The sequence below is a fragment of the Oncorhynchus mykiss genome, chromosome 12 (assembly GCF_057628025.1).
Source record: "Oncorhynchus mykiss isolate SJ-2025 chromosome 12, ASM5762802v1, whole genome shotgun sequence".
NCBI classification, from domain to species: Eukaryota; Metazoa; Chordata; class Actinopteri; order Salmoniformes; family Salmonidae; genus Oncorhynchus; species Oncorhynchus mykiss.
The window spans coordinates 63,984,186-64,008,943 of NC_143033.1; the positions used below are offsets into that span (position 1 = coordinate 63,984,186).

The 24,758-nt window shown below is 43.0% G+C and overlaps 1 protein-coding gene across 7 annotated transcripts in view; it reads left to right on the plus strand.

The window, feature by feature from the left end:
• Positions 1-2,511: 2,511 nt before the first annotated feature.
• The window catches only part of trpm4a (transient receptor potential cation channel, subfamily M, member 4a), a 62,572-nt gene continuing 40,325 nt past the window's right edge, over positions 2,512-24,758 (plus strand). For 3 of the 7 annotated variants that reach the window (XR_016485175.1, XM_090192935.1, XM_090192936.1), the window contains exons 1-3: positions 2,635-3,171; positions 18,300-18,361; positions 18,508-18,685. Coding sequence is in view for 2 of the 7 variants with exons in the window: in XM_036937947.2 (XP_036793842.2) it covers positions 3,074-3,145; positions 18,300-18,361; positions 18,508-18,685 (312 nt within the window). In the remaining 5 variants the exon portion in view is untranslated. Of the gene's footprint in view, positions 3,172-14,497; positions 18,036-18,299; positions 18,362-18,507; positions 18,686-24,758 lie in introns of those variants that run through there. The other 4 variants (XR_016485174.1, XM_090192934.1, XM_036937947.2 and 1 more) reach the window with 3 other exon arrangements.

The window sequence follows — 24,758 nt, forward strand, 5'->3', positions numbered from 1 at the left end:
AAAAGTAGAACATTTGCAGCCATCCACTTCTGTATGTCTGAAACACAGGCTTCCAGCGAGGGCAATTTTGGGGCTTCACCATGTTTAATTGAAATGTACAGCTGTGTGTCATCCGCATAGCAGTGAAAGTTAACATTATGTTTTCGATTGACATGCCCAAGAGGTCAAATATATAGTGAAAACAATAGTGGTCCTAAAACGGAACCTTGAGGAACACTGAAATTTACTGTTGATTCATCAGAGGACAAATCATTCACAGAGACTAACTGATATCTTTCCGACAGATACGATCTAAACCAGGCCAGAACTTGTCCATGTAGACCAATTTTGGGTTTCCAATCTCTCCAAAAGTACAAAAGTATGTGGTGGTCGATGGTATCAAAAGCAGCACTAAGGTCTAAGAGCACGGGGATAGATGCAGAGCCTCGGTCTGACGCCATTAAAAGGTAATTTACCACTTTCACAAGTGCAGTCTCAGTGCTATGATGGGGTCTAAAACCAGACTGAAGCAATGAAAGCTCTTACAATATTCAATGATTACATTTCTTTAAAACAGGCTATAGGCTACATGCGCACCACCACGTCAGAACAGTAGGCTAAGTTACGAAGGGGAAAGGGACCAAATTATTAGGGTGAGGCACATGGGCTACTACACAACACACACTTAGTATTACTTTCTTAGCTACAGTATACATATCTCCCTGGCATATTACATCATTATGCAGCAACATACAAGACATTTTTGGACTCACCTTGTTGTTCTGTGCTCACTTGAACAGGAAAGTGGTGCGGCGGTTCTTCTTGTGGTCCGATTTTGTCATCGAACTTGAAAGCACCATAAATCCAGAGAATGCCAGACTTTGATGACAAAAACCAGGTTAAATCATGACGTCAGTGATCTTCTGGTCGAAGCTCTAGGAAGAGACCAGAATTCTGGACTTGGAATTCCTAGTTGGATGACCGTTCAAAACACATTTTCCCAGTCAAAGCTCATTTTTTTCACAAGTTCCCAGTTGTCTTGAACTCACTGAAGTCTGAGATGTCCTAGTCCCGAGTTTCCAGTTGTTTTGAAAGCAGCAGAAGTCATGTTGCATGGCCAATGTATGGAACCTTTTATGTGAATGTTTATCCTTTTAAGCTTGGAAAAGATACCCTTAACCCCAGACTTGGACCACAAACCCACTCCACTGAATAGCAGGAAGGGGATAGACACTGATTCCTTCCAACCCACTCATTATTGAATTTGCGATTTCCAACTTGTTGTGTAATGTTTGTCCAATGGACTGTGAGAACCGATACGTTTGATCTATAATTTATCTTCATATGACAACTACTGCATTGAAAAAGATTTGCCAGTAGATTGTCGACTTGATTCATGATGATGACTACTTGTCTAGCTTGCTAGCTAATATTTTGAAGGTATGATGTTGACATGATCAGTCCCATCAAAGCTTCGGTAGATATAACGTGATTTGCCATTTTATCTGTGGCCAATGACCTTGAGCCTTCTTGGATGGGCACATCTAATGTAAATCTATGGCAGCACCCAAGGGGCTTGAATCTCCGAGTTCTCCCAGTAGATTTTGCAGTGACGTAGTGTCCCCCATGAGTGACAGAACACTGAGCCAATCATGGCGCAACTAGAGAACATGACCAACCCTTACGCTTCGTATTTTCCGCTGGCTGCCCCACCACAGAAAGCACTGAGCTTGGCTGAAACACCTGCATTTTGGAGCTGCCTTACTCAAGAAAGCAAAAAAAGAGACCATGTTTGTATGCGGCTTTAATAACTCAATTATATATATTTCTTTACATTGTTTGCAAACTGATATGTGACACGTATGAATGCCAAAATAACATACAAAACAGGCAAAAGCCCCACCTGCCCAGAATGATGGGTCGCCACTGGTTACAACAATGGCATAATCTTTTGGTTGAAATTCCACCCTCAAAACGAAGTAATTCCAAAGGGTTGACTACTTTTTTCAAATCCAGTTTAATTTCCAAGTAGATTCCACGTCACAATAAGTTGACAAATTACATTGAAACAATGTTGATTCAACCAGCTTGTGCCCAGTTGGAGGCCTACTGCAGTTTCAATGTTGATTCATGATTCCAGTTTGCCAAATCCCTTCTAAAATCAATTAACATTGATGTGTTGGTGTGAGAAAAAAGTTGTCTTCTCTCCAATGTCGGTCTAAGCTCTACAGAACACTACAGTTTGCAGATTAGTTTTCAAATATCCTATAAACCGAATTATAATTAAATATGTGTTTAATACATTGGCCAAATTCAAATGGCAACAGTCTAAAGGATTCATCCAAATAATTCACACCTTATAATTTATTAATGTATGATGCTGGATTCAATTGATGCTTTCTGGACATGATGGGTAGCCTAATGTCATTCAAAACCAGGTAGCCTAGTTTGTCAGTTGACCTATGAGAAAACGCAATCAAACATCCCAAAATGACATGAATTGTTGCTTTTATGCTGGGTGACGTTGGCGACACACTGTTACATACTGTCCCGAGGTATATCCCTAGAAAATTGTTGCGCCATGATTGAACACCACAAACAATGTTAAACAAAGGTTTATTTGTTTATGACTGTTGTTCCAAAGATAGGAAAAACAGAATCAGCGAGGCAATGCACTCAAAACGCCCCGGAGCCCGGACACTGGACATTCTTTCCTGCATGCCCTCCCTTCCCAAGTAGCTTAACCCTTTGGCCTCCTCCCATAGGCCCTACCATTTCTACACCGTGCCTCGAACATACTGTACATCTTCCTGGCAGATGGGCTCGGGTATAGGTATATCTATCTATTCACAGCACCAGCGAGCTATGTACACTTCTTGAGATAGATCCTTGTGACTGGTTGTGGGCAGAACGCAGCGCAGCCGGAGGCAGCTACTCCAAATAGTTTTACATCGCTCTGTCTGCAGTGCACATCCAACAGTGAACCTCAAAACTTCAAAATGGGGTTTTAGCTGTTTCTATATCGACGTCGGACCTATTCGAGAATTATTTTAGCCGCTTGCCGGAGAAGGGCAGAGAGGGGATAGAGTGTGTAATGAACGACACGGATAAAGAGCATGAAGGAGGCAGAGGGAGAAGGGAAACAAGAAAATCCGAGAAAGATCAGGTTTGGCTCATCTATTATAAACACGTGTGAGTTACTCAACTATCACTCAATTCCACATGTTATAAGCCTGTGTCATTTTGGGTAGTGCATGCCAAAATCGTGCGCGTAAATGGTACAGTAGGCTACTCACCAAGTGATTCCGTGTTAAATGTTTAACTGAAAGCAGCGGTATAGTGTTACTTCTATAATATAATAAAAACGTTTATCCCGAAATATTAAATTTCTTATCATTGAAATGTATTATACATGTACATCTGTCTGGTTTTAGACCAGGTCATGCCACTATCTCTGTTGCATCCTTTAGTTATTAATGATGTGGTTCACTGAATGGATAAAAGGCAACATAGTGCTGCCCTCGTCATTGACCTGTCAAAGGTTTTCGATAATGTTGATCACTAACTAGGATTTCAAAGGCTTTCCTAAACATCATCTTAATGAACGCAGCTGCCGCTTCATTAAAGCTGTTAGATGCAGTTTATCATAGCGCACGGCCCTTTATTACTGGCAACAATTTTAGTACTCATCATTGCATTCATTTTAGTAGAACCTCTTATCCAGAGCAATTAGGGTTACGTGTCTTGCTCAAGGGCATAGATAGATTTATCATCTACGGGATTCAAACCAGCAACCTTTCGGGTACTGGCCCAACACGCTGAACCGCTAGGCTACTTACCGCCCATACCTGAGACCAGCATTTCCTACCAGAATGTTGTTTGGCCCTCTTTGATGTCGCATTAAAAAAAGTCCCACTGCACCTAACATCAAACTTTAGACACGAGTTACCACTTAGGGATGGCTAACTCTGGAAATTCCTTTGGTTTCTACTGAGTTAGGTAAATAAGGTTTTAGTTTTCTTGCACCTTATTTGTGGAACAATCTTCAAAATGTTCTTAAATTTGATGACCTGGTGCCTCTGGGGCAACTGATAGAAAGCTGATTGAGGACCTTATTACTGATAAATGCATTTGTTTTATGACCATGTTTTTCTTTATGCTTGCATTTTGTGTTTATATTTTGATGTGTGTATTTTCAGTAATTCATGTAATTCAGGGCTGTTTGTGAAAGACCTTGGTCCCAGTATGACTCCCTGATAAAAAATAAACAAATTAAACAAAAACATTTAGGGTTAAAATTGCAGTACCCTACTGTGGCAGCTTGACCCAAGTGGGTTTACGCAGCAAGTGGATGGTCGTCAATTGTCAAAAACAACAGACTAGTTGGAAGAGTGATATCCTAAAGGAAAGTGTGCCCACTTTGAAACTTTCCAACCAGACTACCCAGCTAACAATTCTAGGGAAAGAGAATGTTTTTGTAATGTTACCTGTAATGTCCCCCTGATGTTTGAGTGTCCAGTTTTCCATTAGTTAGGGTAACAAAATAACATTTTATTTGTCACATGCGGAGAATACAGCAGGTCACCTTACAGTGAATTACTTACTTACAAGCCCTTAACCAACAATGCAGTTTTAAGAAAAATAAGTGTTAAAGTATTTACTAAAATAAACTGAAGTGATTTTTTTTTTTTTTTTTTTAAAGAGCAACAATAAAATAACAGTAGCGAGGCTATGTACATGGGCTACCAGTACAGAGTCAATGTGTGGGGGCACAGGTTAGTCAAGTTAATTGAGGTACATATACAAGGGGGTAGATGTAAAGTGACTATGCATAGATAATAAACAGAGAGTAGCAGCAGCGGTGGTGGGGGGACAATGCAAATAGTCTGGGTAGCCATTTGATTAGCTGTTCAGGAGTCATATGGCTTGGTGGTAGAAGCTGTTAAGAAGCCTTTTGGACCTAGACTTGGCGCTCCGGTACCGCTTGCCGTACGGTAGCAGAGAGAACAGTCTATGACTAGGGTGGCTGGAAGCTTGGCCCCATTGACGTACTGGGTCTTACGCACTACCCTCTGTAGTGCCTTGCGGTTGGAGGCCGAGCAGTTGTCATTCCGGGCCGTGATGCAACAAGTCAAGATGCTCTCGATGGTGCAGCTGTAGAACTTTTTGAGGATCTGAGGACCCATGACAAATATCTTCAGTCTCCTGAGGGGGAGTTTGGACCATGATAGTTGTTTGGTGATGTGGACACCAAGGAACTTGAAGCTCTCAACCTGCTCCACTACAGCCCCGTCGATGAGAATAAGGGTGTGCTCGGTTCTCCTTTTTCTGTAGTCCACAATCATCTCCTTTTTCTTGATCACGTTGAGGGAGAGGTTGTTATCCTGGCACCACACTGCCAGGTCTCTGACCACCTCCTTATAGGCTGTATCATCGTTGTCGGGTGATCAGGCCTACCACTGTTGTGTCGTTGGCAAACTTAATGATTGTGTTGGAGTTGTGCTTGGCCATGAAAGCACAACTCTCTCTCTCTCGGAGAAGGACCTGAGCCCTAGGACCATGCCTCAAGACTACCTGATGACCTGATGACTCCTTGCTGTCCCCTCCACAGTCCAAGTGGTCGTGCTGCTGCTCCAGTTTCAACTGTTCTGCCTGCAGCCATGGAACCCTGACCTGTTCACCGGATGTGCTACCTTGTCCCAAACCTGCTGTTTTCAATTCTCTGGAGACAGCAGGAGCGGTAGAGATACTCTGAATGATCAGCTATGAAAAGCCAACTGACATTTACTTCTGAGGTGCTGACCTTTTGCACCCTCTACAACCACTGTGATTACTATTATTTTACCCTGCTAGTCATCTATGAACATTTGAACCTCTTGGCCATGTTCTGTTATAACCCGGCACAGCCAGAAGAGGACTGGCCACCCCTCATAGCCTGGTTTCTTCCTAGGTTCTGGCCTTTCTAGGGAGTTTTTCCTAGCCACTGTGCTTCTACACCTGCATTGCTTGCTGTTTGGGGTTTTAGGCTGGGTTTCTGTACAGAACTTTGTGACATCATCTGATGTAAGAAGGGCTTTATTAAATACAGTGCCTTGCGAAAGTATTCGGCCCCCTTGAACTTTGCGACCTTTTGCCACATTTCAGGCTTCAAACATAAAGATATAAACTGTATTTTTTTGTGAAGAATCAACAACAAGTGGGACACAACATTTATTGGATATTTCAAACTTTTTTAACAAATCAAAAACTGAAAAATTGGGCGTGCAAAATTATTCAGCCCCTTTACTTTCAGTGCAGCAAACTCTCTCCAGAAGTTCAGTGAGGATCTCTGAATGATCCAATGTTGACCTAAATTACTAATGATGATAAATACAATCCACCTGTGTGTAATCAAGTCTCCGTATAAATGCACCTGCCCTGTGATAGTCTCAGAGGTCCGTCAAAAGCATCATGAAGAACAAGGAACACACCAGGCAGGTCCGAGATACTGTTGTGAAGAAGTTTAAAGCCGGATTTGGATACAAAAAGATTTCCCAAGCTTTAAACATCCCAAGGAGCACTGTGCAAGCGATAATATTGAAATGGAAGGAGTATCAGACCACTGCAAATCTACCAAGACCTGGCTGTCCCTCTAAACTTTCAGCTCATACAAGGAGAAGACTGATCAGAGATGCAGCCAAGAGGCCCATGATCACTCTGGATGAACTGCAGAGATCTACAGCTGAGGTGGGAGACTCTGTCCATAGGACAACAATCAGTCGTGTATTGCACAAATCTGGCCTTTATGGAAGAGTGGCAAGAAGAAAGCCATTTCTTAAAGATATCCATAAAAAGTGTTGTTTAAAGTTTGCCACAAGCCACCTGGGAGACACACTAAACATGTGGAAGAAGGTGCTCTGGTCAGATGAAACCAAAATTTAACTTTTTGGCAACAATGCAAAACGTTATGTTTGGCGTAAAAGCAACACAGCTAAACACACCATCCCCACTGTCAAACATGGTGGTGGCAGCATCATGGTTTGGGCCTGCTTTTCTTCAGCAGGGACAGGGAAGATGGTTAAAATTGATGGGAAGATGGATGGAGCCAAATACAGGACCATTCTGGAAGAAAACCTGATGGAGTCTGCAAAAGACCTGAGACTGGGACGGAGATTTGTCTTCCAACAAGACAATGATCCAAAACATAAAGCAAAATCTACAATGGAATGGTTCAAAAATAAACATATCCAGGTGTTAGAATGGCCAAGTCTAAGTCCAGACCTGAATCCAATCGAGAATCTGTGGAAAGAACTGAAAACTGCTGTTCACAAATGCTCTCCATCCAACCTCACTGAGCTCGAGCTGTTTTGCAAGGAGGAATGGGAAAAAATGTCAGTCTCTCGATGTGCAAAACTGATAGAGACATACCCCAAGCGACTTACAGCTGTAATCGCAGCAAAAGATGGCGCTACAAAGTATTAACTTAAGGGGGCTGAATAATTTTGCACGCCCAATTTTTCACTTTTTGATTTGTTAAAAAAGTTTGAAATATCCAATAAATGTCGTTCCACTTCATGATTGTGTCCCACTTGTTGTTGATTCTTCACAAAAAAATACAGTTTTATATCTTTATGTTTGAAGTCTGAAATGTGGCAAAAGGTCGCAAAGTTCAAGGGGGCCGAATACTTTCGCAAGGCACTGTACATTTGATTGATTGATTAATTGATCAGCGAGTACAGAAAGGGACTGAGCACGCACCCCTGAGTGGCCCCCGTGTTGAGGATCAGCGTGGCAGATGTGTTGTTACCTACCGTCACCACCTGGGGGCGGCCGTCAGGAAGTCCAGAATCCAGTTGCAGAGGGAGGTGTTTAGTTCCAGGGTCTTTAGCTTAGTGATGAGCTTTGAGGGCACTATGGTGTTGAATGCTGAGCTGTAGTCATTGAATACCATTCTCACGTAGGTGTTCTTCCAGGGTCTTTAGCTTAGTGATGAGCTTTGAGGGCACTATGGTGTTGAATGCTGAGCTGTAGTCATTGAAAACCATTCTCACGTAGGTGTTCTTTTGTCCAGCTGGGAAAGGGTAGTGTGGAGTGCAATTGAGATTGCATCATCTTTGGATCTGTTGGGCTGGTATGAAAATTGGAGTGGGTCTAGGGTTTGTGGGATAATGGTGTTGATGTGAGCCATGACAAGCATTTCAAAGCATTTCATGGGTACATTTAGTCATTTAGGCAGGTTACCTTGGAGTTTTTGGCACAGAGACTATGGTGGTCTGCTGGTTGGTATTACAGACTCGGTCAGGAAGAGGTTGAAAATGTCAGTGAAGACACTTGCCAGTTGGACAGCGCATGCTCGGAGTACATGTTCAGGTAATCCCTCTGCCCCTGTGGCCTTGTGAATGTTGCCCTATTTAAAGGTCTTACTCACATCGGCTACGGAGAGCGTGAGCACACAGTCATCCGGAACAGCTGATGCTCTCATGGATGCTTCAGTGTTGCTTGCCTCAAAGCGAGCATAAAAGTAATTTAGCTCGTCTGGTAGGTTCATGTCACTGGGCAGCTCGCTCGTGGCTGTGGATCCCTTTGCAGTCCATAATAGTTTGCAAATCTTGCCACATCCGACGAGTGTCGGAGCCTATGTGGTATGATTAAATCTTAATCCTGTCTTGACCCTTTGCCTCTTTGATGGTTTGTTGTAGGGCATTGCAGGATTTCTTATAAGTGTCTGGGTGAGTGTCCCGCTCCTTGAAAGCGGCAGCTCTACCCTTTAGCTCAGTGAGGATGTGCCTGTAATCCATGGCTTCTGGTGGGAGTATGTACAGTTGAAGTCGGAAGTTTACATGCACATAGGTTGGAGTCATTAAAACTTGTTTTTCAACCACTCCACAAATTTCTGGTTAACAAACTATTGTTTTGGCAAGTTGGTTAGGACCTACTTTGTGCATGACACAAGTCATTTTTCCAACAATTGTTTACGGACAGATTATTTCACTTATTCACTGTATCACAATTCCAGTGGGTCAGAGGTTTACATACACTAAGTTTACTGTGCCTTTAAACAGCTTGGAAAATTCCAGAAAATGTCATGGCTTTAGAAGCTTCTGATAGGATAATTGACATAATTTGTGTCAATTGTAGGTGTACCTGTGGATGTATTTCAAGGCCTACCTTCAAACTCAGTGCCTCTTTGCTTGACATCATGGGAAAATCAAAAGAAATCAGCCAAGACCTCAGAAAAATAATTGTAGACCTCCGCAAGTCTGGTTCATCCTTGGGAGCAATTTCCAAACGCCTGAAGGTACCACGTTCATCTGTACAAAAAAATAGTACGCAAGTATTAACACCATGGGGCCACGCAGCCATCATACCGCTCAGGAAGGAGACGTGTTCTGTCTCCTTGAGATGAACGTACTTTGTTGCGAAAAGTGCAAATCAATCCCAGAACAACAGCAAAGAACCTTGTGAAGATGCTGGAGGAAACAGGTACAAAAGTATCTATATCCACAGTAAAACGAGTCCTATAGTGACATAATCTGAAAGGCCGCTCAGCAAGGAGAGGCCACTGCTCCAAAACCGCCATAAAAAAGCCAGACTACGGTTTGCAACTGCACAATCGGGACAAAGATTGTACTTTTTGGAGAAATGTCCTCTAGTCTGATGAATTTTCTTTTAACTGTTTGGCCATAATGACCATTGTTATGTTTGGAGGAAAAAGGGGGAGGCTTGCAAGCCAAAGAACACCATCCCAACCGTGAAGCACGGGTGTGGCAGCATCATGTTGTGGGGGTGCTTTGCTGCAGGAGGTACTGGTGCACTTCACAAAATAGATGGCAACATGAGGGAGGAAAATTATGTGGATATGTTGAAGCAACATCTCAAGACATCAGTCAGGAAGTTCAAGCTTGGTCGCAAATGGGTCTTCCAAATGGACAATGACCCCAAGCATACTTCCAAAGTGACCCAAGTTAAACCATTTAAAAGCAATGCTACCAAATACTAATTGAGTGTATGTAAACGTCTGACCCACTGGGAATGTGATGAAAGAAATGAATAATTCTCTCTACTATTATTCTGACATTTCACATTCTTAAAATAAAGTGGTGATCTTATCTGACCTATGATAGGGAATTTTTACTAGGATTAAATGTCAGGAATTGTGAAACTGAGTTTAAATGTATTTGGCTAAGGTGTATTTGAACTTCAGACTTCACGTACGTTCCCTGTTGGGATGCATCAATGTACTTATTTATGAAGCCAGTGACTGATGTGGTGTACTCCTCAATGCCATCGGAAGAATCCCGTGAACATATTCCAGTTTGTGCTTGCAAAACAGTCCTGTAGCTTAGCATCTGCGTCGTCTGACCACTTCCGTATGGAGCGAGTCACTGGTACTTCCTGCTTTAGTTTTTGCTTATATGCAAGAATCAGGAGGATAGAGATATGGTCAGCCAAATTGAGGGTGAGGGAGAGTTTTGTATGCTTTTCTGTGTGTGGAGTAAAGGTGGTCTAGAGTTTTTTTCTCCCTCTGGTTGCTCTTATAACATGCTGGTAGAAATTTGGTAAAACTGATTTCAGTTTGCCTGCATTAAAATCCCCGGAAATATACAATATAATATAAAAAAATATATATATATATAAAAAAATATATATATAATATAAAATATACAATTTGTAGTGTATTCAAGGTTTAAAAAGGTATAGAAAGTTTGTAAATACCACTTTGAAATGGCAAACTTAATTTTCCCTTAGAATTGTTTTTATCAACCCCTACAAAAATGGCCATTAATTATAATCCACATAATATTTCACATTTCCTGTTGTCTCAGGATTATTTTCCTGCTGTTGGAAACTGTCTCAAATTAAGATCTTATATCTGTATGCAATATGCACAACTGCCATTGATCCGAGAAAAATAAACAAAGGAGAGATAATTGTAGGCTGGAGAAGAGTCCGTTCAAGAGATCAAATAGAAAGACAGTGAAAGAGAAGGTATTACACTTGTCTTATGACACCTTGTAGCTTGTCCTCTCATTTGCCTTTCCTGTCTCTATCTCTAATGTACTCTGTTGAATAGTGGTGCTTGAGTGCACTGGCTCAATATTTGCATGGAGAGAGAGAGAGAGTGCGTGTGTGGACCTCGCTTTGTGCACGGGGGCATTGTCATGCAGAAACAGGAAAGGGCCTTCCTTAAACTGTTGCCACAAAGTTGGCAGCACAGAATCGTCTAGAATGTAATTGTATGCTGTAGTGTTAAGATTTCCCTTTTGGAAATAAGGGGCCTAGCCTGAACCATGAAAAACAGCCACAGACCATTATTTCTACTCCACCAAACTTTACAGTTGGCGCTATGCATCGGGGCAGGTAGCTTTCTCCTGGCATCCACCAAATCCAGATTTGTGCCGTCGGACTGCCAAATGGTGAAGCGTGATTTATCACTCCAGAGAACGTGTGTCCACTGCTCCAGAGTTCAAAGCTGGTCTGAAAAATCTGAATCCACCCTTCAAGATTTGATTACGCGGACTGTTACATGTTCCGGGTAACCTCGAAGAATAATATCGACATATACGCTGATTTGGTGAGTGAGTTTATAAGGAAGTGCATAGGAGATGTTGTATCCACTGTGACCATTAAAACCTACCCTAACCAGAAACCGTGGATGGATGGCAGCATACGCGCAAAACTGAAAGTGTGAACCACCGCATTTAACCATGGAAAGGTGACTGAGATTACGGCCGAATACAAACAGTGTAGTTATTCCCTCCGCAAGGCAATCAAACAATCGAAATGTCAGTATAGAGACAAAGTGGAGTCGCAATTCAACGGCTCAGACACTCGACGTATGTGGCAGGGTCTACAGACGATCACAGACTACAAAAAGAAAACCAGACACGTCACGGACACCGACGTCTTGCTTCCAGACAAACTTAACCTTCTTTGCCCGCTTTGAGGATAATACAGTGACACCGACGCGGCCCGCTACCAAGGACTGTGTGCTCTCCTTCTCCGTGGCCAACATGTGTAAGACATTTAAATGTGTTAACCCTCGCAGGGCTGCCGGCTCAGATGACATCCCTAGCTGCATCCTCAAAGCATGCGCAGACCAGCTGGCTGATGTGTTTACGGACATATTCAATCTCGCCCTATCCCAGTCTGCTGTCCCCACATGCTTCAAGATGGCCACCATTGTTCCTGTACCCAAGAATTCAAAGGTAACGGAACTAAATGACAGCGCAACAGCGCCTCTTCAACTTCAGGAGGCTGAAGAAATTTGGCTTAAGGTCACAGTTATGAAATCTTAGGACACTAAAGAGACCTTTCTACTGACTCTGAAAAACACCAAAAGAAAGATGCCCAGGGTCCCTGCTCATCTGCATGAACGTGCCTTAGGCATGTTGCAAGGAGGCATGAGGACTGCAGATGTGGCCAGGGCAATAAATTGCAATGTCCGAACTGTGAGACACCTAAGACAGTGCTACAGTGAGACAGGACGGACAGCTGATCATCCTCGCAGTGGCAGACAATGTGTAACAACACCTGCACAGGATTGGTACATCTGAACATCACACCTGCAGGACAGGTACAGGATGGCAACAACAACTGCCCGGCTTACAACAGGAACGCACAATCTCTCCATCAGTGCTCGGACAGTCTGCAATAGGCTGAGAGAGGCTGGACTAAGGGCTTGTAGGTCTGTTGTAAGACAGGTCCTCACCAGAAATCACCGGCAACAACGTCGTCTATGGGCACAAACCCACCGTCGCTGGACCAGACAGGACTGGAAAAAAGTGCTCTTCACTGATGACTCGCGGTTTTGTCTCACCAGGGGTGATGGTCAGATTCGCGTTTATCATAGAAGGAATGAGCGTTACACCGAGACCAGTACTCTGGAGATACTGACTGTTACTTTTGATTTTGACCCCCCTTTTGTTCAGGGACACGTTATTCCATTTCTGTTAGTCACATGTCTGTGGAACTTGTTCAGTTTATGTCTCAGTTGTTGAATCTTATGTTCATATAAATATTTACACGTTAAGTTTGCTGAAAATAAACGCAGTTGACTGTGAGATCAAGTTTCTCTTTTTGTTGAGTTTAGGTAGAGTTATTAAAGTGACTATGCATAGATAATAACAACAGAGAGTATCAGCAGTGTAAAGGGGGGGAGGTGGCCATCTTGAATGCAAATAGTCTGGGTGGCCATTTGATTAGATTTTCAGGAGTCTTATGGCTTGGGGGTAGAAGCTGATTAGAAGCCTCTTGGACCTAGACTTGGCGCTCCGGTACCGCTTGCCGTGCAGTAGCAGAGAGAACAGTCTATGACTACGATGGCTGAAGTCTTTGACAATTTTTAGGACCTTCCTCTGACACCGCCCGGTATAGAGGTCCTGGATGGCAGGAAGCTTGGCTCCAGTGATGTACTGGGCGGTACACACTACCCTCTGTAGTGCCTTGTCTGGTGAGTATGCAGGCCATGGAGGAACTGTGACATTTTCAGCTTCCAGGAATTGTGTACAGATTCTTGCGACATGGGGCCATGCATTATCATGCGGGAACTTCTTATTTAACCTTTATTTAACTAGGCAAGTCAGTTAAGAACAAATTCTTATTTACGATGACGGCCTACCCTGGCCAAACCCTAACCCGGACGACGCTTGGCCAATTGTGCACCGCCCTATGGGACTCACAATCACAGCCGGTTGTGATACAGCCTGGAATCGAACCAGGGTATGCAGTGACACCTCTAGCACTGAGATGCAGTGCCTTAGACTGCTGCGCCACTCGGGAGCCTAGATGAGGTTATGGCGGCGGGTGATTGGCGCGGCAATGAGCCTCAGGATCTCGGCACGGTATCTCTGTGCATTCAAATTGCCATCAATAAAACGCAATTGTGTTTGTGGTCCGTAGTTTATGCCTGTTTATGCCTGCCATTACAGTTGCAACCGGGATTCATCCGCGAAGAGCTCACTTCTCCAGCATGCCAGTGGCCATCGAAGGTGAGAATTTGCCCACTGAAGTTGGTTGTGACACCAAACTGCAATATGGTTAAGACCCTGGTGAGGACGACTAGCACACAGATGAGCTTCCCTGAGATGGTTTATCACAGTTTGTGCAGAAATTCTTTGGTTGTGCAAACCCAGTTTCATCAGCTGTGGAGGTTCTGGACTGGCCAAATTTTCTAAAACAACGTTGGAGGTGGCTTATGGTAGCGAAATGAACATTTAATTATATTTCAACAGCTCCAGTGGCTATTCCTGCAGTCAGCATGCCAATTGCACGCTCCCTCAAAACTTCAGAAATCTGTTGCGTTGTGTGACTGTGACTGTCTGTGGCGCCGGAAGCTCTGGACTGGGAATTGTCGCCGGAAACTCTGGACTGGGAACTGTCACCGGAAACTCTGGACTGGGAACTGTCACCGGAAGTTCTGGACTGAGAACTGTCGCCGGACGCTCTGGACTGTGGAGGCGCGTCTCCCCGTGTGCCCACCCCCAAAAAATATTTTGGGGCTCTCGTGCTTGCCTCGTTGGTAATACTCCTCGGAACGTCGCCGTTCCGCTTTCGCTGCCTCAATTTCCTCCCTCGGACGGCGATACTCCCCAGCCTGTGTCCAAGATCTCCTCCCAAGTCCACTCCTCCTGTACACACTGCTTGGTCCATTTGTGGTGGGATCTTCTGTCACGCTCGTCGTATGAGTGAGACCAAGGCGCAGCGTGAATAGAGTTCCACCATATTTTTTATGAACTGAAACTCAACAAAACAACAAACAATCAAACTAACCGTGAAGCTACTAGTGTGCATACAGGCACCTAACTGTAGACAAGATCCCACACCAGAAAGTGGGAAAAAGGGCTGCCTAAATATGATCCCCAATCAGAGACAACGATAAACGGCTGTCTCTGATTGGCAACCATATCAGGCCAACATAGACATACAAAACACCTAGACATACGAAAACCCTAGACATACAAAAAACCCTAGAGTACCTACCCTAGTCACTCCATGACCTAACCAAAATATATAGAAAACAGAGATATCTAAGGTCAGGGCGTGACAGTGACAAAACTCCACATTTTGGAGTGGCCTTTTATTGTCCCCAGCACAATGTGCACCTGTGTAATGATCATACTGTTTAATCAGCTTCTTGATATGCCACACCTGTCAGGTGGATAGATGATCTTGGCGAGGGAGAAATGCTCAGTAACAAAATGTGAGAGAAATAAGCTTTTTGTGCATATGAAAAATGTCTGGGATCATTTATTTCAGCTCATGAAACACTTTACATGTTGTCTTTATATTTTTGTTCAGTGTAGTTTAAACTTATTTTGAGCAATAAAAAAAAAAGAATATGCCTAGGCCTTTTCAGGGAGAGAAGCATCAATCGGTCCTCTTTCTTGCTGAAAGGCTATGAAATAGACTACAACTGTGGTAATGAACTAGCGGGGAAGTTTGAATGGCGAGAACAACATGTAGCTCTGGTGTGATGTGATCACATTGGCTAAGTTGATACATTGCATTACATTCGGATGTCAAAAGACGGCCAAATCAAACCTGTTCGAATAAATAGTTGACGGATTGCAGCAGGGCGATATTTTGCCATTGGTGTTAGCTGTGTCATAAACAAGATGTTCTCTTAATTTGTTTCGTCCGAGTTATTCAGATTAGAATAATGGAGGTCCCTCTTGTCTTGACCAATTTTTTGTAAAATCCTCCTTTAGTTTTACTGCCCTTCCCCCCCTCTTGTTTGGAATAACCTGGAAAATTCCTTGCATCTTTATTCCCTCGTGCTGGGAGGGCAGTTTAGGACTCAGGTGTTAAAGGAGAATTTTCCTATTTCTGAAGTAAATCTCTTGTTTTTCTGTAAATTACATGTTATAGAAGGATCCAGACACTTTTTTTTGTGATTTGGCTTATGTCGTGGAAGTTACTACTAAGGACTCCAAGTCAAAGCTAAATTAGCATGTCTTTATTATCACGGCCGGAGAGGTTACAACCAACTTAATTCTCAAAGTACAAGTCTGTCAGAACCTCTGAAGGGGTGCCTTTATACTCATGCCCAAACTAGGTGTCTCTGCTCTCAGGGCGCAATAGGCTGATCATGACCTTGCACACATAGTTTCTAGGCGTTGGGCCAAAGTAACAATATGTTCCCTTCTTTCTGTTCTTCTATCAGTCCTCTCCCTGAGAGCAGTCACAGAACATCCTAACACAATAATCAGGAAACAACACGCTACATGTCGTCACGCATTTTCAGAAACACAGAGGACACAACAAATGTCCCACTACACTTACTTTTGAGAAACTTACCGCAGCCGCAATTCACTTTGTCATTGCTCGTTGTGCTGTATCAGGGCACGCAAAATACATGCTTCAAAAACACCCGAATACGTCCTTCTAGAAACAGACCTGGTCTCAGTATAGTGATGTAGGTCTTTAGATGTTGTACACAATAAATTGTGCCATTCTGAACTTAATCTGCAACGTTATATTCCATTTTATGCGAGACGTTTTTTCTACAAGCTGTACTGCGCAGGATGTGTCTTGTACTATAGGGACACACTCGACTTGCACAGCTGTATGGGGGAAACAACGCAACTCGACCAAAATTGATATTTTGAAATCTCTCCCCCCTTTCTTCCTCTTTCTACCTCTGTATTTTATGAAAACTTCTGACCCACTGGAATTGTGATACAGTGAATTATAAGTGAAATAATTTGTCTGTAAACAATTGTTGGAAAATTTACTTGTGTCATGCACAAAGTAGATGTCCTAACCAACTTGCCAAAACAATCGTTTGTTAACAAAGACTTTTGTGGAGTGGTTGAAAAACAAGTTTTAATGACTCCAACCTATGTGCATGTAAACTTCCGACTTCAACTGTATGTTTACTGTGAAATATAATGACTACATTGGTTTAATCGCCAAAACACAACATAATGATATCTTCGCAATTTAGTTATTTTAACAACCAGTTCATCCAATAGCAAAAAATATTAAATACATGTTTAAAAATGGCCCTTTTAATGTAGTCTACAGCACTGTAAATTACAGAACCTTACACTGTTTTCACATTATCCAATAAATACACCAACCATAAAAATGTTCTAAACATCAAATGTCCATCATTTCCTTTCCATGTGTGATTAAAAGTGTGATCATTGAAGGAATCTTTCACCATGTAATCAAATGAAAGACATTTAAGAAACATAATGTTTAGCAGACACAAGTTTGCATCAAGCCTGTCCTAAGCATTTGGCTATAGGTTCTCATTGAAATCGCAGGGAATATAACTGTTTATGCACCTGGGGGACAAAATCATCATAGTAGGACATTTGAGTGTATATGATTTTTTTTTTTTACAGACAGATTTTAATTATGAAGTTCTCAAAATCAATATTAGGCAAACTAGTTTACATGTAAAATCAATAGGGTTTACAAAAGGTTTAGGTGATAATCAATTAAAAGCAGTTGGATTAAGTAAGAGAAAAGACTCATATCAAAAGTAATGTGAGCATTGCATTGTGAAAGGACATTATTTTATTTGAACATTTATTGCAATGTGAAACATGTATTTCTAGATGAAACTGTTTAAATTGGGTTCAAAAGTGACTGTATGATTTTGTGTGTTAATGTGCTTAGAGTTTTTAAACACATTTTTGATGATCTCTTGAGTTTTTTCTAAGAGTTGTGAAAATTTACTTGTGAAAATTGCACCAAAGCGATAAAAAAATATAACAAAGGGAAGCAGAGCCGAGAGCTGCCCAGTGACACGAGCCTACCAGACGAGCTAAATAACTTCTATACTCGCTTCGAGGCAAGTAACACTGAATCATGCATGAGAGCATCAGTTGTTTCGGATGACTGTGTGATCACACTCTCTGCAGCCGATGTGAGTAAGACCTTTAAACATGTCAACATTCACAAGGCCGCAGGGCCAGACGGATTACCAGGACATGTACTCCGAGCATGCACTGACCAACTGGCAAGTGTCTTCACTGACATTTTTAACCTCTCCCTGTCTGTGTCTGTAATACCAACATGTTTCAAGCAGACCACCGTAGTCCCTGTGGCCAAGAACACTTAAGGTAATCTGCCTAAATGACTACCGACCCATAGCACTCACGTCTGTAGCCATGAAATGCTTTGAAAGGCTGGTCATGGCTCACATCAGTGCCAACTTTAGGTTATTCTTAACAGCTTCTACAACCAAGCCATAAGACTCCTGAACAGCTAATCAAATGGCTACCCAGCTCATGTACAGAGTGTACATCCAGTTTAGCATAAAATTCAACATCTGTAGCTTGTTAGGTAACAGTGACTAACAGTTACCCAATGTCTTTCCCTCACAGAGTTGGATCTCCAAGATCATCAAGAAGAGAGTGTGCACCACATTCATAGAGGACTGCCTTAGGTACAGCCTCTCTCTGGGTCGCCGTGTGTCTGTGGCCTGTGTTTTTGATTTTGTGAATTGTCTGTTCACTGTAATGACTGGCTATGTGTGTGTGTATATGTGTGCGTATTCATGTGTGTGTCTTTGTCTCTCTCTGCCCCTGTCAGTAATGGGGCGCTGTGCCAGTGCGGGGGTGAGCGTGAAACGCACGGCTCCATCGCTACGAGAGACTATTTCGGTGCAGCCATCGTCAGCCAGTGGGATAGCTCTCAGCACTCCTCAGAGTACCCCACTGACGCCTTCGGAGAGTTGGAGTTCGCAGAGGCTGGCAGGAGACACAGCCATGTGGGTAACACACACTCAACTGTGTGCATACACTCATGCACAGGCATGCTCAGAAATACACATGCTAAGACATACAGTACTAGTCAAAAGTTTGGACACACCTACTCATTCCAGAGTTTTTCTTTATTTTTACTATTTTCTCCATTGTAGAATAATAGTGAAGACATCAAAACTATGAAATAACACATATGGAATCATGTAGTAACCAAAAAAGTGTTCAACAAATGAAAATATATTTTATATTTGAGATTCTTCAAAGTAACCACCCTTTGCCTTGATGACGTCTTTGCACACTCTTGGCATTCTTTCAACCAGCTTCTTGATGTAAGTCACCTGGAATGCATTTCAATTAACAGGTGTGCCTTGTTAAAAGTTCATTTGTGAAATTTCTTTCCTTCTTATTGCGTTTGAGCCAATCATTTGTGTTGTGACAAGGTAGGGGTGGTAAACAGAAGATAGCCCTATTTGGTAAAAGTCGAAGTCCATATTATGGCAAGAACAGCTCAAATAAAACCCATCAAGCGCTATGATGAAACTGGCTCTCATGAGGACCGCCACAGGAAAGGAAGACCCAGAGTTACCTCTGCTGTAGAGGATAAGTTCATTAGAGTTACCAGCCTCAGAAATCGGCAATTAACTGCACCTCAGATTGTACCTCACAGAGTTTAAGTAATAGACACATCTCAACAGCAACTGTTCAGAGGAGACAGTGTGAATCACGCCTTCATGGTCGAATTGCTGCAAGGAAACCGCTTCTAAAGGACACCAATAATAAGAAGTGACTTACTTGGGCCAAGAAACAAGAGCAATGGACATTAGACCAGTGGAAATCTGTCCTTTGGTCTGATGAGTCCAAATTTAAGATGTTTGGTTCCAACCGCCATGTTTTTGTGAAACGCAGAGTAGGTGAACGGATGATCTCTGCATGTGTGGTTCCCACAGTGAAGCATAGAGGAGGAGGTGTGGTGGTGTGGGGGTGCTTTGCTGCTGACACGATCAGTGATTTATTTAGAATTTAAGGCACACTTAACCAGCATGGCTACCACAGCATTCTGCACCAATATGCCATCCTATCTGGTTTGCACTTAGTGGGACTATCATTTGTTTTTTTAATAGAACCATGACCCAAAAACACACCTCCAGTCCAAGAAGAAGAGTGATGAAGTGCTGCATCAGATGACCTGGCCTCCATAATCACCCAACCTCAACCCAATTGAGATGGTTTGGGATGAGTCTGACTGCATAGTGAAGGAAACGCAGCCAACAAGTGCTCAGCATATGTGGGAACTCCTTCAAAACTGTTGGAAAAGCATTCCTCATGAAGCTGGTTGAGAGAGTGCCAAGAGTGTGCAAAGCTGTCATAAAGGCAAAGGGTGGCTACTTTGAAGAATCTAAAATCTATTTAGATTTGTCCAACACTTGTTTGGTTACTACATGATTCCATATGTGTTATTTCATAGTTTTGATTTCTTCACTATTATTATACAATGTAGAAAATAGTCAAAATAAAGAAAACACTTGAATGAGTAGGTGTGTCCAAATGTTTGACTGGTACTGTACTTGGGATTGGTCTATGTCCCTTGTTGAGGTCCTGATAGAGGACAGTGTATGTTTGCTCAGTTTGTCCAGTGCTCAATCAATCAGCCCAGGGTATTACTAAAGTATAAATTACACTAGGACACACACACTGCTCTGTCAGTTGCGGGAGGGTGGGTGATTAATGAATTAGATAGCTGGCTTACTGCCCGTCATCTCATAACCATTAAGTGACTCAGCTATACTATATGACCAAAGTATGTGGACACATTCTCATCAAACATCTAATTCCAATATCATGGAGTTGGTCCCCTCTTTGTTGCTATAACAGCCTCCACTCTTCTGGGAAGGCTTTCCACTAGATGTTGGAACATTGGTGCAGGGACTTGCTTCTATTCAGCTACAAGAGCCCTAGTGAGGTCGGGCACTGATGTTGGGCGATTAGGCCAGGCTCTCAGTCAGCTTTCCAATTCATCCCAAAGGTGTTCGATGGGGTTGAGGTCAGAGCTCCATGAAGGCCAGACAAGTTCTTCCACACCAATCTTGACAAACCATTTCTACATGGACCCCGCTTTGTGCATGGGTGCATTGTCATGCTGAAACAGGAAAGGACGTTCCCCAAACTGTTGCCACAAAGTTGGAAGCACAGAATCATCTAGAATGTTATTGTATGATGTTGTGTTAAAATGTCCCTTCACTGGAACTAAGGGGCCTAGCCCGAACCACGAAAAAGCCCCAGACCATTATTCCCTGCCCCCCCCAACCTTTACAGTTGGCATAATGCATTGGGGCAGGTAGCGTTCTCCTGGCATCCGCCAAAACCAGATTCGTCCGTCAGACTTCCAGATGTTGAAGCGTGATTCATCACTCCAGAGAACGCGTTTCCACCCCTCCAGAGTCCAATGGCGGCGAGCTTTACACCACTCCAGCCGACACTTGGCATTGTGCATAGAGATCATAGGCTTGTCTGCGACTGCTCGGCCATGGAAACCCATTTCATTAAGCTCCCAACGAACAGTTCTTGTGCTGACGTTCCTTCCAGAGGCAATTTGGAACTCGGTAGTGAGTGATGCAACCGAGGACAGACAATTTTTATGTGCTTCAGCACTCGGTGGTCCCGTTCTGTGAGCTTGTGTGACCTACCACTTCACGGCTGAGCCGTTGTTGCTCCTAGACGTTTCCACCCCCCAATATCAGCGCTTACAGTTGACTAGGGCAGCTCCAGCAGGGCAGAAATTTGACAAACTGACTTGTTGGAAAGGTGGCATCCTATGACGGTCCCTCGTTGAAAGTAACTGAGCTCTTCAGTAAGGCCATTCTATTGCCAATTTTTGAAGATTGCATGGCTGTGTGCTCGTTATTATACAGTCGTGGCCAAAGGTTTTGAGAATGACACCAATATTAATTTCCACAAACTCTGCTGCTTCAGTGTCTTTAGATAGTTTGTCAGATGTTACTATGGAATACTGAAGCATAATTACAAGCATTTCATATGTGTCAACAACTTTTATTGACAATTACATGAAGTTGATGCAAAGAGTCAATATTTGCAGTGTTGACCCTTCTTTTTCAAGACCTCTGTAATTCGCCCTGGCATCAATTAACTTCTGGGCCACATCCTGAATGATGGCAGCCCATTCTCGCATAATCAATGCTTGGAGTTTGTCAGAATTTGTGGGGTTTTGTTTGTCCACCCGCCTCTTGAGGATTGACCACAAGTTCTCAATGGGGTTAAGGTCTGGGGAGTTTCCTGGCCATGGACCCAAAATATCGATGTTTTGTTCCCGGAGCCACTTAGTTATCACTTTTGCCTTATGGCAAGGTGCTCCATCATGCTGGAAAACGAATTGTTCTTCACCAAACTGTTCCTGGATGGTTGGGAGAAGTTGCTCTCAGAGGATGTGTTAGTATCATTCTTTATTCACGGCTGTGTTCTTCGGCAAAATTGTGAGTGAGCCCACTCCCTTGGCTGAGAAGCAACCCCACACATGAATGGTCTCAGGATGCTTTACTGTTGGCATGACACAGGACTGATGGTAGCGCTCACCTTGTCTTCTCCAGAAAAGTTTTTTTCTGGATGCCCCAAACAATCGGAAAGGGGATTCATCAGAGAAAAGGACTTTACCCCAGTCCTCAGCAGTCCAATCCCTGTACCTTGTAGAATATCAGTCTGTCCCTGATGTTTTTCCTGGAGAGAAGTTGCTTCTTTGCTGCCCTTCTTGACACCAGGCCATCCTCCAAAAGTCTTCGCCTCACTGTGCGTGCAGATGTACTCACACCTGCCTGCTGCCATTCCTGAGCAAGCTCTGTACTGGTGGTGCCCTGATCCCTCAGATAAATAAACTTTAGGAGATGGTCCTGGCGCTTGCTGGACTTTATTGGGCACCCTAAAGCCTTCTTCACAACAATTGAACCGCTCTCCTTGAAGTTCTTGATGATCCGATAAACTGTTGATTTAGGTGCAATCTTACTGGCAGCAATATCCTTGCCTGTGAAGCCCTTTTTGTGCAAAGCAATGATGACGGCACGTGTTTCCTTGCAGTTAACCATGATTGACAGAGGAAGAACAATGATTCCAAGCACCACCCTCCTTTTGAAGCTTCCAGTCTGTTATTCAAACTCAATCAGCATGACAGAGTGATCTCCAGCCTTGTCCTCGTCAACACTCACACCTGTGTTAACGAGAGAATCACTGACATGATGTCAGCTGGTCCTATTGTGGCAGTGCTGAAATGCAGTGGAAATGTTTTTGGGAGATTCAGTTCATTTGCATGGCGAAGAGGGACTTTGCAATTAATTGCAATCCATCTGATCACTCTTCATAACATTCTGGAGTATATGCTGCAAATTGACATCATATAAACTGAGGCAACAAACTTTGTGAAAATGTATATTTGTGTCATTCTCAAAACTATTGGCCACGACTGTACACCTGTCAGCAACGGGTGTGGCTGAAAGAGCCCAATCCACTAATTCGAAGGGGTGGCCACATGACTTTTGTATATATAGTGTATGTTACCATATAACCCTACTGAGTGATTGAATTTATGGAAGTCTCATGATTTACCATTTTAGTGGCATTGTGGTTAGAATGTTAGTCTTAAAATTGGAAGATTGGGGGTTCAATCCCTTGTCAAATCATACCAAAGACTCTAATAAATGGGACCTGATGTCCCTGCTCTGCACTTAGCATTAAGTAGATGGATTGGGGGTAAGGCTCTGCGACAGAATAGCATCAGGGTGTGTACTTGTACATCAAGCTGCCTCATGCTAAAGAAACAGGAGGCTCTTGCCCTGTGGGTCATTCTGGCTCAGACAAAGCATAATTGTCCAAGGCTTACTTACTTACCTAATTTCATGATGTTATAAGATGCTATACGTTATGAAACGAATATGTCACTCAAGCATTCATTGACACTAAATGACAACAATGTGAACGTATTTCATTTCAAGCTCTTGCTCGTTTACGTCGGGCCTTGTTGCTCCGTCAGTTGCTCGTGAAGTGTCTTTCATATCGACAATGAGAGAGCTTTGACATACAGTGCCTTGCGAAAGTATTCGGCCCCCTTGAACTTTGCGACATTTTGCCACATTTCAGGCTTCAAACATAAAGATATAAAACTGTATTTTTTTGTGAAGAATCAACAACAAGTGGTGCACAATCATGAAGTGGAACGACATTTATTGGATATTTCAAACTTTTTTAACAAATCAAAAACTGAAAAATTGGGCGTGCAAAATTATTCAGCCCCTTTACTTTCAGTGCAGCAAACTCTCTCCAGAAGTTCAGTGAGGATCTCTGAATGATCCAATGTTGACCTAAATGACTAATGATGATAAATACAATCCACCTGTGTGTAATCAAGTCTCCGTATAAATGCACCTGCACTGTGATAGTCTCAGAGGTCCGTTAAAAGTGCAGAGAGCACCATGAAGAACAAGGAACACACCAGGCAGGTCCGAGATACTGCTGTGAAGAAGTTTAAAGCCGGATTTGGATACAAAAAGATTTCCCAAGCTTTAAACATCCCAAGGAGCACTGTGCAAGCGATAATATTGAAATGGAAGGAGTATCAGACCACTGCAAATCTACCAAGACCTGGCCGTCCCTCTAAACTTTCAGCTCATACAAGGAGAAGACTGATCAGAGATGCAGCCAAGAGGCCCATGATCACTCTGGATGAACTGCAGAGATCTACAGCTGAGGTGGGAGACTCTGTCCATAGGATAACAATCAGTCGTATATTGCACAAATCTGGCCTTTATGGAAGAGTGGCAAGAAGAAAGCCATTTCTTAAAGATATCCATAAAAAGTGTTTAAAGTTTGCCACAAGCCACCTGGGAGACACACCAAACATGTGGAAGAAGGTGGTTTGGTCAGATGAAACCAAAATTGAACTTTTTGGCAACAATGCAAAACGTTATGTTTGGCGTAAAAGCAACACAGCTCATCACCTTGAACACACCATCCCCACTGTCAAACATGGTGGTGGCAGCATCATGGTTTGGGCCTGCTTTTCTTCAGCAGGGACAGGGA